A 15,794-nucleotide genomic window follows, 5' to 3' on the forward strand; every position below is an offset into this window, starting at 1 on the left:
TGCATGATGTTAAATTTAATAAAATATAGATATAAAGAAAACAAATGAAATGCATTAAGAGTGTGAAAAACGAAAGTGGCCTACTTGTCACAAAGTTTTTTTAATTTTTTTTAATTTTGTTAATCTGTTAATTATTTAATAGAAATAGTTCTGTGTGTAGCCATATTTATTTTATTCCTTTTCTCTGTCTTTCTTTGGTTCATAGAAGCGTGGCAGATGGGTGATGCAATGATGTGTGAATCTTCATGGTCTGTTTATGCTGTTATTTGTACTTTTTATACATAAAAAGCAAAAAAAAAAAAAAAAACCTTCACTTGTCGGTCAGGAAAATAATCTAAATGACCAAAATGCTGTCATTACACAGTTCTCCACAATTTTCTATGCTGCACAATTTCAACTTACTCAAAAACTTGCGTACACGAGCTGAGACCAGATGCGAGATCTGATCATAGCCACCGAAACGACCGTGCACCCAATTTTCTGTTGTACATTCGTTTCATAAATGAGGCCTGTTCTGAAATGACCAATTAGGCACAAAGAGGATCTCACATCTGCATGACTTTTCAGGTGTATCTGTAAGTGTGATGGCAAAGCATATGTTTTATGGCGGATGATTTTTCTGTTTTTTTTTCCAAAGCCTCTGTCCACTGACAGAGCACTGCGGTTTCTGTCCAGAATGTGTTTTCAAATGATGGTCCATGACACTTTTATATTTGAAGCTCTTCTCACACTGAAGACACTTGAAAGGCTTCTCTCCAGTGTGAAACCTCACATGAGTCTGAAAGCTTATGCTCTGACTGAAGCTCCTTCCACATTGAGTGTAGGTGAAAGGTTTCTCTCCAGTGTGGATTCTCATGTGAACTGTAAGGTTTCCTTTAAATCTGAATCTCCACAGTCATGGCACGTGAAAGATGTCTCTCGAGAATTGCTTTTTTCATGATAGTTAAGGCGTCTCTTGTCCGGGAATCTCTGTTCACACTGATGACAGTTAACAAAAGAGATCTCTCTTGAGTGAAGCCTCATGTGCTTAGTAAGGGTTCTTTTGAGTGCAAAACATTTTCCACACTGAGCACACATGAAAGGCTTCTCTCCTGTGTGAGTTTTCATGTGACCCTTGAGACTTTCCTTTAGTGAGAAGCTCTTTCCACACAGTGTGCAGCTGAAGGGCTTCTCTCCTGTGTGACGTCTCATGTGGCCATTAAGGGCTGATTTATTTGAGACGCTTTTCCCACACAGTGTGCAGGTGAAGGGCTTCTCTCCTGTGTGACGTCTCATGTGGCCATTAAGGGCTGATTTATTTGAGAGGCTCTTTCCACACAGTGTGCAGGTGTAAGGACTCTCTCCGGTGTGAGTTCTCATGTGTGAATTAAGGGTTAATTTATGTCTGAAACACTGTCCACACTGATCACAAAGAAACGGCTTCTCTTCTGTGTGAATTCTCATGTGTGACTTCAGAACTCTTTTGTTTGAGAAGCTCTTGCCACACAGTTTGCAGCAAAAGGGCTTCTCTCCAGTGTGAGTTCTCATGTGGTAATTAAGATTTGATTTATATGGGAAGCTCTTCCCACACACACTGCAGGTAAAAAGCTTCTCTACAGTGTGAAGTCTTGTATGAGTTTTGAGGCTTGCTTCACAGCTGTATCTCTTTCCACACTGATGGCATACAACAGCTTCCTCTCCAGAGTGTTCTCTCTTCACGTGTGAATTAAGGGTTAACTTATGTCTGAAACTCTTGCCACACTGATCACATGTGAATGGTTTCTCTCCAGTGTGAACTTTCATGTGGGAATCAAGGTGTGATTTGTTTGTGAAGCTCTTCCCACACAGTTTGCAGGAAAAGGGCTTCTCTCCAGTGTGAATTCTCATGTGGGTGTCAAGGTGTGATTTATATGGGAAGCTCTTTCCACACACACTGCAGGTAAAAAGCTTCTCTACAGTGTGAAGTCTCGTATGAGTTTTGAGGCTTGCTTCACAGCTGAATTTTTTTCCACACTGACGGCATACAACAGCATTCTCTCCAGAGTGTTCTCTCTTCACGTGTGAATTAAGGGTTAACTTATGCCTGAAACTCTTTCCACACTGATCACATGTGAATGGTTTCTCTCCAGTGTGAACTTTCATGTGGGAATCTAGGTGTGATTTGTTTGTGAAGCTCTTCCCACACAGTTTGCAGGAAAAGGGCTTCTCTCCGGTGTGAATTCTCATGTGGGTGTCAAGGTGTGATTTATATGGGAAGCTCTTTCCACACACACTGCAGGTAAAAAGCTTCTCTACAGTGTGAAGTCTCATATGAGTTTTGAGGCTTGCTTTACATCTGAAACTCTTTCCACACTGATCACATGTGAATGGTTTCACTCCAGTGTGAGCTTTCATGTGGTCTTTAAGTTTATATTTTTTATTGAAACTCTTTCCACATTTATGGCAGGTGAAGCAACTGTTAGATTTGGTCTTCTGAGCTTTTTTTTGTGATGATGCTTCAGCCTGTATGGATTTTTCCACAGTCATGAAATCATTCTGTTCTATCTTTTTCATTTCTTGCTTCTCTTCTTTCAGTGCCATCAGGTCTAAAGACAAAAAAAAAAATTACAAGTTAATGGCAGTTTAATGGCTTAACAGATATCAAAACCAACATTATTTGACAAAACTGGGTTATTATAGACCAGTCTCTTATGAAGATTAACCATGGCTCTGATTCATCAGCTCCGTCTTGGTCTGTTGACCCAGTGGCTCCATTTTCTTTAAAGCTCCAATGTTGTCCATCAGCCCACACACTCAGTATTCATATCAGCTCCAATATTACTCTTTTCTGCCGGATCAGGTATCGGTCCAAATACCATATTTTGTGTTTACTACTCTGTTATTGTTAAGCCCCACAAAAGGCACAGAAACATTATAAAGCACCATAAAGTTTTCCTGCACTATATTCCAAGCGTTCTGAAGCCATTATATAGTTAATTGTGAGGTACAGATGAATATTTAAGTTGTTAAATTCAAGTTCACGTAAACCCTTCTGGCTGCTGCGGCTGTCTGTCATCCTCCATTCAGAGTTCAAACTGCATATTGCTTTCGTTTATAACAGTCAAGACGATAAAACTCTCTCCAAGATGATTGTTCCTATTATACTTGCTCTGTAGATAAAGATCAATTATTTTGCACAGGGCTTGAAAATAAAAAATAAATAAATAAAAAATTCAATAGGACATACCGGTTAATAACGTTATTTTTTAAAAACAATTTTCTTTGCCTATAATTTACCTAATAATAATAATAATAATAAATATAGCTGGAAGCAGCAATTGCGGGGCCAAGCACTCTAGATGCAAATTTAGGAGCTAAACATGGCATGGAGCATCAGACCAACTGCAGAAATGAGTAGCCATTGAAGCCATTTTAGGATGATTTTAGTCAAAACGGCTGAAAAATCATAAATACAATCTCTAGTAACATGATTTATTGGCTTATCACGTTTGACCAATAGATGGCGCTGTTACCAAATTAAAGTGGCCTGGTCAGTGTGAGGTGACAATGGCACATACAAAGTTTGGTGTCAATATGTCAAATATTTGCAGAGATACAGCTTCAGATGCAGTTTGGCACTATGCCTAAAATTTGTAGCGTCGCTGTATGAATACGGTTTTGTTTATCAACACGAAATCCATAACATTTTGTCAGCACAGTCTGAAGATCATCTGACTCGATTTTGGTGAAAATCAGACTAACGGTTGACGAGGAGTTCAAAAAAGTAGGTTTTCAACAAATATAAATGGCGGACAGGGAGTTCAGATTTCCTACTAAAAAATTATATGTCTGTTGTCGGCACAACCCAATAAATATTTGGAGACCAGTTTCATTACAATAGACTATTGCAATCAAAAGTTATTAGCATTTTTGGAAAATTCATAATTAAAGGTTAATGAATGGCTTATTACTCTTTGCCAATAGGTGGCGCTGTTACCAAATTGATGTGCCGTGGTCAGTGTGAGGTGACAATGGCACATACAAAGTTTGGTGTAAATATGTCAAATCTTTGCAGAAATAAAGCCCTCAGTTGCGTGTATCAACACGAAATCCATAACTTTTTGCCAGCTTTGTCTGAAGATGATCCGAGCCAAATTTGGTGAAAATCGGACCAACGTTCTAGAAGGAGTACAAAAAAAGAATCAAAATGGTGGACAGGAAGTTCAGCCAATATTGGTAAAATTGGTATCTGTGTTCTTGTCATGATCCAAGGAATATATCAACATCAGTCTAATTACAATAGGTTAATGTAAGCAAAAGTTATTAGCATTTTTCCAAATTTCATCATAACTTTTGACCACAAGGTGGCGCTGCCCCCCAAATGTTTGAGTACCATGAGGGTATGGAGCCGAAGATATTTGTAATTAATTTTGTAAAGATACGCTAATGCGTTCGTAAAATACAGCATTTTAGAACATAATTCAAAATGGCCGACGCCCAAAATGGCTGACATTGGAAAATTGATGCACCAAATCTAACGAGACATTTTGCATTTTTCATATCTCCTGACCATTAGGGGGCACAGTGCCGAAACACTGCAGGTAGTCTCAGGTCATGCTTATTATAACACACACCATGTTTGGTCTCAAAAGGCCAAGCCATTGCGGAGATATAGCCTCACGTCCTCTTTTGCATGCCTTTTGTAGAATTCGTTCACGTGCTATTCGGAAACAATATGACTAATCAACTTGAATTCCATAACTTTTTGCCAGCGTGGTCTGAAAATGATCTGGTTCAATTTTCGTGACAATCGGTTCAATGGCCTAGGACGAGTTTGAAAAAGTAGTTTTTACCAACAATTGAAAATAGCAAAAAAACTAAACCTAACGATTTTGAATTTTGGTGTCCTTTTGACTCTGCATGAGCCAAGGAATCAGAGGGAAAAAAAAATTTAATTTTGTGGTTTACGGTTCAAAAGTTATTAGCATAAAATGTTTTAAAGTTTAGACAAGTGGTGGCGCTAGAGAGTTTGAGTCAGAGACTCCAAATTTGCTATGGTAACTTTTCTCACTGTCCTCTATCAGTGTGCCAAATTTCACAACTTTCCTCCAAGCGGTTATATATGCGGTGCCATAGACTTGCAGCGGAAGAAAAAAATCACGCTAACGGATACAATAGGTGCCTAAGCACCTTCGGTGCTTGGCCCCTACTAATAATAAAGTACAGCGTTTTCTTTACTCAAAAAGAAAAGGAAAAAAGAGAGATAGGGTAACGTTAGCCAATAACCCGCTGAGCTTAGTCACAGCCAATAAGGCATCATTTCTAGATTTTGGCCAAATGTAGGCTACTAAGCAAAAAACAAAAATCTATCAACACTTTAAAGACATCAAAGTATTTTTAAGATATTTAAAAAAGTTTCCTGCATTGTAAAAAAAAAAAAAAACCTTAAACCTTAATTAACGAAACTTAATTTAGCAAATTTTTTTTCGTTTCATTAATCTGTCAATATGATTTAAGTAAAATATATTTAGTGTATATGCCTATATTCCTTTTTATGTAAGCCTATAGTTTTTCTGTTTTCTCCATTCACCGAAGTGCTGCAGGTGCATGTGATCTGTTACATTCATCTTACACTATCCTCAGATAAACTCTAAGGGCAGTGCATTGCCATTGCGACTTACCTATGATGAGTTCACAGCTGAGCGGACATTTCACTCGTTGGCTTCAGCGTCACATTTGCATAGACAGTACTACTGGAATTCATGATTGGTTGACAGCAAATTTCAAATATTAAATGGAATGATAATATAATGTTATTAACCGGTTAATGGGCATTTCAAATTTTGATTCTGTTCGGAACTATAAAATTTTATTTAATTTCTGTTTCTGGTTCTGTTCCAGTTAAAATTTCGTTCGTTTCCGGTTTTCGTTCTTTGAACCGGTTCAGAGCCCTGATTTTGCATAAAATTACTTTCTAAATCATATCACTTTCTACCGAGCCTCTGTTAGATCACAACACAGGAGTAGAGAGCACTATGAATTGTTCTTGATGCACACAGTAACTGAAATTTTAAAGAAAATGATCAATTAATTATTTGCACAGATATAATCGATGTTGGAGAGTAAAGTTCCTTGAACACTGAGCCTGAAGTTTTTCTGTTTTTTCGTATTTGTCATCCTTTCCTATCAAAATGCATGCTACGGAGGCAAAAATGCGGAAAATCAAACCTGATCAGATTTTTTTTTATTTTTATAAACTTGATTGACACAACATGAGGTCATATTTATTTTTTAACGTGAGAAAATTTTGGACTCAGTGTGCAATGTCCTTTGGTTACACTTTGATAGTCCACTTTAGACATTCTACTAACTATAAGTAACTTTGTAACTACATGTCAAATATATGTCTATAACTAATTCTCATTCATTTGCAACTATATGTCTACTAACTCTCAGAGTAGACCGTTAGGGTAGGTTTAGGGTTAGTAGAATAAGTTGACATATACTTGAAAAGTTTGTCATAGTATGTTGTGGGCCCATCAAAATAAAGTGTTAGAAGATATTAAGCAGATAGTCTACTAATACTCTAATGACAGCTAGATGACATGTAGTTGCAAAGTTACTTACTGTTTTTTTTGTTTTTTACTGTTATGTTACGTCCTTGGACGCAAGTTATTATTTGTATTTATTTGTTTTTATTTATTTGCATTGGCATGTATTGTGTATGTTGCATTGTGTGCTACAGATTGTGCACAGTTATCTTTTTCTCTTCCTCTCTCTCTCCCTCCCAGCGCTTGATTGGGACCAGCTGAAGGAGATTGCATTTTGAGTGGAAGCGTTTGAATGCTGTGAAGCAGAGCAGTGTTGGAGAGCTTCTGTAGTGTGCGCATAGTGAAGCTCCGCCGTGGGTGTCATGCCGTTCTGTCCTCTGTCTCCTGCCCCAGACAATGTTTGATTGTGTAGTGTTGTTAAACAACGCCGTTGTTGACTTGCCATTGAAATAGTGTGAGTAATCCTTTTCTTTCAAATACTCATCACCATGGGACAGTTGCAGTTGTATAAGCATTTACATTCAGCACTCTCCGGTGAACTAGCAAGATCAAGTACATAGTCAAATTTCTTCTGGGAGCGAGTCACAGCGCTTGACGGAAAAAGAGAAGGGAACTGTGATAGCGTGTCATCTTGGCCACTAAAACCAGGCTCCGCAGACACACAGGGAACGGAAAGACTTTGGTTCAAGCCAAATCATTACCTAGTACCATATCTACGCCCTCCACAGGTAATTGTGAATGCACACTGATACTCACAGGACCAGAAATAAGGTCAGATTTCAAATGAATAGTGTGCAATGGCACTGAAGTACAGCCCATTTCGATACCACGAATGAGCACATTATTATCCATGTACAATTTTGAATGGCAGCGTACTTTCCAGTATGATTGACTGAGCGGACCCTGTATCCCTTAACATTACAATAGGTCTAGGATCAGAAGAACCATCTGGGAGTGTTACTGTGTATGTTTGCAGAAGCGGCTCGAAGGCAGAGGAATCTGATTGTGGACTCGACCATTCAGGAACAGAGGTAAGAGAGGTAAATGCTACCCCTTAAGGCTTACCACCTGCTTTCTGCTTCCAGGCTTTACTATTTGAGATCAAGTGGCCAGGATTAAGACAATAGAAACAAACTGGTCTTCTATCAGGCCGTTTTCAAGCATTTTTCAGCTCACTTGCAGGCCTGGAAGAGCTGTTCCATTTATCTTCCCCTACGTCAATGGTGGGGAGAACTTTTGGAGTGCACACTGGAGAAAATACAGTTTTAAGCATGAGCACAAATTCGTTGGCCAGAATCGCAGCATCAGTCAATTTAGAGACTTTCTGCTTATTTAAATGCACTACAATGCTCTCTGGCAGATAGCTTTAAAAATCCTCCAGCAAAATTAGTTCTTGCAAATCCTCAATTGTGGTAATTTTGGAAGAGAGACACCATTTCCCAAACAAGGCTTTCTTTTCACGTGCAAACTCCATGAACGTTTGGGTTCGTTGAGTTCAGGGCTTGTTCAAAGACAGCCAAGCAAATGTTTGTGGAGTTTGTGCGTGAAAAGAAAGCCTTGTTTGAATTTAAATGACCAGAAAGTCTCTAAATGGACTGATGCTGCAATTCTGGCCGACGAATTCATGTTCACGCATAAAATTTTATTTTCTCCAGTGCGCACTCCAAAAGTTCTCCCCACTGTTGACGTAGGGGAAGATAAATGCAACAGCTCTTTCATTCATATGCTTTCATATGGTTTAATATGGAATGTGATCTAATTAAATTAACTCTCTCGTCTACATTATAAGAATTTGATTGGTGTAAAAAACTCAGATTAAGAGAGTTAACGATAAAGACTGATTGGGAAATAAGGCTACGAAAACTAGATCTGGAAGCTCAAATGCTGCGTAGTAAACTGGTCCCTCTACCGCACGCCAGGCCCCCTTCCAGTAGTTCTGAGTTTGGGAAACCTGACTTTGATGTAGATAAATACTATAAACTTGTATCTCCATTCCGTGAAACTGACGTGGACTCATACTTTGTTGCTTTAAACAGGTCACGGCTAAATTAAAATGGCCCAGAGATATGTGGGCATTGCTGTTGCAGTGCAGTCTTGTTGGCAAAGCCCAAGAAGTTTGTGCTGCTTTGCCAATTGAAGATTCGCTAAATTATGATGTTGTGAAACTGGCTGTTTTGCGAGCTTACGAACTGGTCCCGGAGGCATATCGGCAGAAGTTCAGGGCTTGTTCAACGACAGCCAAGCAATTTTTTGTGGAGTTTACACATGAAAAGAAAACCTTGTTTGAGAAATGGTGTCTCTCTACTAAAAATACAACAATTGAGGATTTGCAAGAACTAATTTTGCTGGATGATTCTGAAAGCTGTCTGCCAGAGAGCATTATAGTGCATTTAAATAAGCAGAAAATCTCTAAATTGACTAATGCCCCTATAAGAGTGGGTAAAAAACAGTTAATTGCTGCTCAAAAATCTGAAGTATCATTCAGCATATATATCAGTGCTGCTACAGACAGAACGCAAATCTCAGATGTGCCGGTAGGTTAATGTTGGGATGATGGTGTGCTAATGCGCTGGTGGAAGCTGTCCGACTCTGAACGTGAGAGGGCTTATCAGATTGTTCGCCCTACTGGCTATCGACCTCAAATAATGAAACTGGCCCATGAGCATATTTGTCTGGGACACCTTGGTGTTACAAAAACATTGGTGTTACAAACACCTTGCCTTGGTGTTACAAAAACATGATCGTATCGCTAGGCATATCTTTTGGCTGAGTATGAAGTCTTTGTTGTCTGCATTTATTCGGTCTTGTCGCGTCTGTAAACTTGCGGGTAAGCCTAATCAAGTAATTTCTCAAGTCCCGCTTCAACCCATTCCTGTTATAGGACAGCCTTTCGAAAATCTCATCCTTGATTGCGTAGGCCCCTTGCCTAAAGCCAAGTCCGGTGACCAATACATCCTTACAATAATGTGTACAGCTATGCACTACCTGGAAGCCGTGCCCCTGCGTTCAAGGTTCGCTCGAGCGCTTTAATCAGACATTCAAGTCAATGCTGCGCTCGCATTGTATGTCGAAACCGGTAAAGACTGGGTGGATGGATTGCCCCTTTTAATGCTGGCTGTAAGAAGCACCGTGCAAGAGTCCTTAGGGTTCAGTCCCGCCGAATCAGTTCGGGGACCCTTGAAGTTAATCATTGAACAATTCCTTTCTAAAGGCTCTCCCCGTGTGCCAATCTTGGATTATGTGAGTAGTTCTGTGAGCATCTCCATAAAGCTTGGGATGTCGCTACGTAGCATCTTTCCAACTCTCAGTCTAAGATGAAAACTAGGTTTGACAGAAAGAGTGTTGCTTGTTGTTTTCAACCTGGGGATTCCGTGCTTGTGTTGTTGCCTGTACCCAGTTCTCCTATGCATGCTCGATTTGCTGGCTCATATAAAATAGAAAAGAAACTGAGTGATACGAATGACACCGTTCTGACTCCCGATCGACAGCACAAAAGCAGAGTCTGTCATGTAAATATGCTGAAAGCATTTGTTGACAGATGGATCTGACGTTAACCTTGTAGCTAACAGTGTTTCTGCAGTGAATATTGTTGGTCTGCCTACTGGTTACATGCCGGAGGTAGATGGCTTAATTGGCAATGATCAAATCTCTTGTGGGAGGCTTTCAAACATGCCATTCTGTCCACACTGCCAACTTACCTCTCATATCTGTCAGAGAAACACTGCAGTGATATTGAATTGATTAGCAAGTATCCCACTCTGTTTAACTTTGTTCCCTCTCAGACTAACATCGATGTAGGTCAAAGCATGCCCATAAAACAGCATGCTTACCAAGTGAACCCGTGTAAATGTCAAGTAATGAGAGATGAAGTTGAGTACTTGGTGCGTAATTTTGCTGTTTCCAGTCAGAGCCCATGGAGTTCACCTTGAATTCTTATGCCCAAATCTAATGGTTCCCTTTGGTTCTGTACTGATTTCCACAAGGTAAATAACATGACCAAAGCTGACTCTTTTCCCCTTCCTAGAATAGAAGACTGCTTCGACAAAGTGGGCTCTTCACGCTATGTAACCAAGCTCAACCTTCTTAAAGGTTACTGGCAGGTGCTGTTAACACCGTTCGCTTCCGAGATCTCTGCTTTTGTCACGCCTGACGCGTTCATTCAATATATGGTGATGGCCTTTGGAATGCAAAACGCACCTGCCACATTCCAACGATTAATGCAAACTGTGCTGTCTGAGATGATGTAGTGGTTTATTCCATGTCGTGGGACGACCACTTATGCACCCTTAATTTAGTCCTGAAACGCTTGGCTAAGGCATCTTTAACACTTAACCTCAGTAAGTGTGAATTCGCCAAGGCTGTGGTTACTTACCTCTGGAAACTAGCTGGACAATGCCAGGTCAAACCTGTGAGTGCAAAAGTGGAAGCTGTTACAGAGTTCCCATCACCTACTAATAAACATGAATTACATTTTTTGGGAAGGACTGGTTATTATAGGGGGTTCTGTAAGAACTTCACCACAATGGTTGCGCCCCTTACCGATCTCCTTAACACTGATCATAAATTTGTGTGAGATGAAAAGTGTGAGTCTGCCTTTTGCTCTGCAAAAGATTTGGTGTGCAATGCTCCAATCTTGTCTGCCCCAAATTTCGCTATGCCCTTAACTCTGCATGTTGACGCAAGTGCTTGTGGCGCTGGTGCAGTGTTGATGCAAGCTGATGAACATCTTGTCAGTTATTTCTCCAAAAAGTTCACCAAATGTCAACAAAACTATAGTGTAATAGGAAAAGAGGCATTGGTGTTACTTCTAGCCCTCCAACATTTCGAAGTGTACCTAAGCTCTGGTTATCAAATTGTAGTGTACACAGATCATAACCCTTTAACATTTCTGTCTCGTATGTCAAACTCCAACCAACCTTTAATGACATGGGCACTAATTGTGCAGGAGTTTGATTTGGACATACGCTATAAGAAAGGAGCAGAAAACATTGTAGCTGATGCACTGTCCAGGGCTTACGCTGGTGAAAACTGAATCTGCCTCGTCTCGTCTATTGTCTTATACTTTGAGACTCTGTCCGCACTGCTCTCCAAACTAAAAAATCATGGATTTGATCAACTGGTCTCTCAACACAATTGACACCATCTTCTCGATGAGAAGCTTGGGTTCGGGGGAACCTGACTGCCCTGCCGGAACGTTTGCAGCTGGCTACATGATGGACGCATGGGAGAGGTGGCGGGTCGTGTGTCTGAACCTCTTTCCACGGAGGACATTGAAGATATCTACCTATTCGGAACCATGATAACAGGTCTTCTGCTGATTGGATTAGGCATTGCCCTGGTTTATCGAAGAATTCAGAAAACGGTAACAGCTGTCTTAAGCCTCACAAGGCTGCCTGTCATGATTGAAGCAGTGGGCAGAGCGGTCAGCACTGAGACTGGGACTATTAACCGCAATATGGATAACATCACTTGTTGACTCTGTCTGGGACCTGATCAAGGCTGTCTCCATGGCAACTTACTGTGTATCGCTATGACAATCCTGCGGACTGAGGCACCTAGATTTGATGCCAGGAGTAGCGACTCTCCAGGCCTACACATACAAGAACTTTTACATACATACACACACACATACAGTGGGTACGGAAAGTATTCAGACCCCCTTAAATTTTTCACTCTTTGTTATATTGCAGCCATTTGCTAAAATCATTTAAGTTCATTTTTTTTTCCTCAATGTACACACAGCACCCCATATTGACAGAAAAACACAGAATTGTTGACATTTTTGCACATTTATTAAAAAAGAAAAACTGAAGTATCACATGGTCCTAAGTATTCAGATATGTCGCTCAGTATTTAGTAGAAGCACCCTTTTGATCTAATACAGCCATGAGTCTTTTTGGGAAAGATGCAACAAGTTTTTCACACCTGGATTTGGGGATCCTCTGCCATTCCTCTTTTCAGATCCTCTCCAGTTCTGTCAGGTTGGATGGTAAACGTTGGTGGACAGCCATTTTCAGGTCTCTTCAGAGATGCTCAATTGGGTTTAAATCAGGGCTCTGGCTGGGCCATTCAAGAACAGTCACAGAGTTGTTGTGAAGCCACTCCTTCATTATTTTAGCTATGTGCTTAGGGTCATTGTCTTGTTGGAAGGTGAACCTTCGGCCCAGTCTGAGGTCCTGAGCACTCTGGAGAAAGTTTTCGTCCAGGATATCCCTGTACTTGGCCACATTCATCCTTCCCTCGATTGCAACCAGTCGTCCTGTCCCTGCAGCTGAAAAACACCCCCACAGCATGATGGTGCCACTACCATGCTTCACTGTTGGGACTGTATTGGACAGGTGATGAGCAGTATCTGGTTTTCTCCACACATACCGCTTAGAATTAAGGCCAAAAAATTCTAGCTTGGTCTCATCAGACCAGAAAATCTTATTTCTCTGTTTAGCATTTTTCTCTTTTAGCAAACTCCATGCGGGCTTTCATGGGTCTTGCACTGAGGAGAGGCTTCCATCGGGCCACTCTGCCATAAAGCCTCGACTGGTGGAGGGCTGCAGTGATGGTTGACTTTCTACAACTTTCTCCCACCTCCCGACTGCATCTCTGGAGCTCAGCCACAGTGATCTTTGGGTTCTTCTTTACCTCTCTCACCAAGGCTCTTCTCCCCCGATAGCTCAGTTTGGCCAGACGGACAGCTCTAGGAAGGGTTCTGATCACCCTTTGTAACCTCGGCCAGATCTGTGCCTTACCACAATTCTGTCTCTGAGCTCTTCAGGCAGTTCCTTTGACCTCATGATTCTCATTTGCCCTGACATGCACTGTGAGCTGTAAGGTCTTATATAGACAGGTGTGTGGCTTTCCTAATCAAATCCAATCAGTATAATCAAACACCGCTGGACTCAAATGAAGGTGTAGAACCATCTCAAGGATGATCAGAAGAAATGGACAGCACCTAAGTTAAATATATGAGTGTCACAGCAAAGGGTCTGAATACTTAGGACCATGTGATATTTCAGTTTTTCTTTTTTAATAAATCTGCAAAAATGTCAACAATTCTGTGTTTTTCTGTCAATATGGGATGCTGTGTGTAGATTAATGAGGAAAAAAAGAACTTAAATGATTTTAGCAAATGGCTACAATATAACAAAGAGTGAAAAATTTAAGGGGGTCTGAATACTTTCCGTACCCACTGTATATAAAGATATGCATTCACCCCCCCACCCCCCATCCCTGGCCTTCGCCACTTTGTACCACCAGTCTGACAAGCGGGTCTGTGACCAGCGCCGAGAATGGCTGCAGGACCGGATGGCTGCTTGTCTGTGCTGGGTTACCTCCACCCCCCACTCCCATACCCTGTTGCAAGTCGTGTGTTTTTCATGCTGTACTGATTATGTGCTTATGTTGCTGAGGTGTTTTTTCCTGTTCCCACAATGTGCTCCCCACAGGAGCATAGTCTGGGGGTTGTTTTTTCTCCTCCCCTCCCTCATGTTATGCTGTATTTCTTCCTCAATCCCCTGTCTTCCTGTCCTGTCTACCCCCTTGTCATATTGTATGTATGGACAGGTTGATGGCTAATTTCGCTGGTACCTGTGATCAGTGACAATAAAGGGCTACTACTACTACTACTACTTATGGTGACCTGAATTGAATGTTGTAATCTGATTCATTACAAAACGCGTTCTATAACTAATGGTGGGGGTGTAACTTTAGTGGAATGTATCATGTAAATAGGATTCATTTACATTTAAATTATTTATATTTGAACAAACTTTAACTCTTACAATTATTATTTCCATTTCAGAATGCCACCAGCAAGAGGTGATTCCTTTCAAGGGGAAATTCAGTGGCATTAAGCAGTATATGCGAGCCAATGTGGCTTCAAATTGTGGGTAAGAACTGGAATCTCTGGCATGCTCTGTGACTTCGCTCTGTACCAAGGCAGTATTTAATGGAAAACGAGCCTAATCTGAACATGGAATGTCAGGTCACGTTGTGACGAAGCTTGCCTCCACACTCCACAGAAGGTCAGAACTACAAGGTCTACACCGACAACTACTTCACCTGTGTCCCATTAGTAGTTCAGCTCCTTGATCACGGAATTCATTATGTGGGAAAAGCCAGGCAAGTGCACTTACCCAACTGTAACCTTGGAGATGAGAAGATCTTGAAGCAAAGGGGGAGAGTAAGTTTTGACATCAGAGTGGAGGCAAACCACAACATCTGTGCTGTCAAATGGTATAACAACAGGGCAGTCACACTTGTGTCATCCTTCACTGGCATAGAAACTGCGCAAAAGATTCAATGCTGGAACAAACCACCAAATCCTTCACTGAAGTTGAGAGACCTTACATTCTGGGTACATACAACAAATATATGGGTGGTGTGGATTTGCTGGACTCATCTGCAGCCAAATACAAGTTCCCCATGAAACCGCGGTGCTGGCACATTTACATCTTCTGGCACAGCATTATCCTTGCTGTGATCAATGTCTGGCTCCTCTACAAATGGGACTACAAAGCTCTAGATATTCCCAAAAAAAGAGATGCTGAACAGGAGACTATTTCAGGGGCAACTAGCATCCTATCTCATCCTGGTAAGAATCCATTTAAGCTCTTTACCGTATTTTATATTTTACTAATTATACTATGTTTAATGAATGTTTGAAATCACAATTGATTCCTTTCTAATCTAATTCAGACAAACACAGCTGTTACCACACCAAGGAGAGGGCGACCATCTTCAGCCAGTGGGAGACCTTTGGCGTCTATTACAGTGACACCTCAGGGTGAGGGATCCTCCTCCTATGGGGATCCTCCAAATAAGGTCCCAGCCGAGAGGTCATGTGAACTAGAGGTCAACCAATTCATTGGTTTTGCTGATTAATCGGCACCGATAGTTGATTGCCGGAACTATCGGTTATCGGCAAAAATCTATGCCAATAGTTTTCCGGGTTGCGTCCTTTGCTGGAGTGGCTGAGAAGGGTCCACTGGCATTATGCAGTACGAGATCGGCCTCTAGAGGCGGAAATCACTGACAGCACATGTTATTTATGACTCTGCGTGCTGCACAGAAAAGGAAACTCCAGACTCGCATTTAAATACAGCAGACAGCGGAACAGAGAGCCATTCACATAGTTTTCTATTAAATTATATTATATTTGTCACAAATCATTGTGAATGTACAAAATGACTTCACCCTAGGCTATAAATTATGTATTGTGCATTTTAAAGCAAAACGTTTGTCTTTCTGTGGCTCTAAAAAAAGTCTGTATGCTTCAGAGTTGTAATAGAT

At 40.9% G+C, this 15,794-nt stretch overlaps 1 protein-coding gene across 1 annotated transcript in view; it reads right to left on the reverse strand.

Moving 5' to 3' along the window:
* Positions 1-717: 717 nt before the first annotated feature.
* LOC122143623 (oocyte zinc finger protein XlCOF6-like) overlaps positions 718-15,794 on the reverse strand; it is a 38,491-nt gene continuing 23,414 nt past the window's right edge. The window contains exon 3 of the mRNA XM_042754173.1: positions 718-2,564. Within this exon, the coding sequence (XP_042610107.1) occupies positions 853-2,564 (1,712 nt within the window). The 3' untranslated portion in view covers positions 718-852. The remainder of the gene's footprint in view (positions 2,565-15,794) is intronic.

This window comes from Cyprinus carpio, unplaced genomic scaffold (assembly GCF_018340385.1).
Source record: "Cyprinus carpio isolate SPL01 unplaced genomic scaffold, ASM1834038v1 S000006466, whole genome shotgun sequence".
Taxonomy (NCBI): domain Eukaryota; kingdom Metazoa; phylum Chordata; class Actinopteri; order Cypriniformes; family Cyprinidae; genus Cyprinus; species Cyprinus carpio.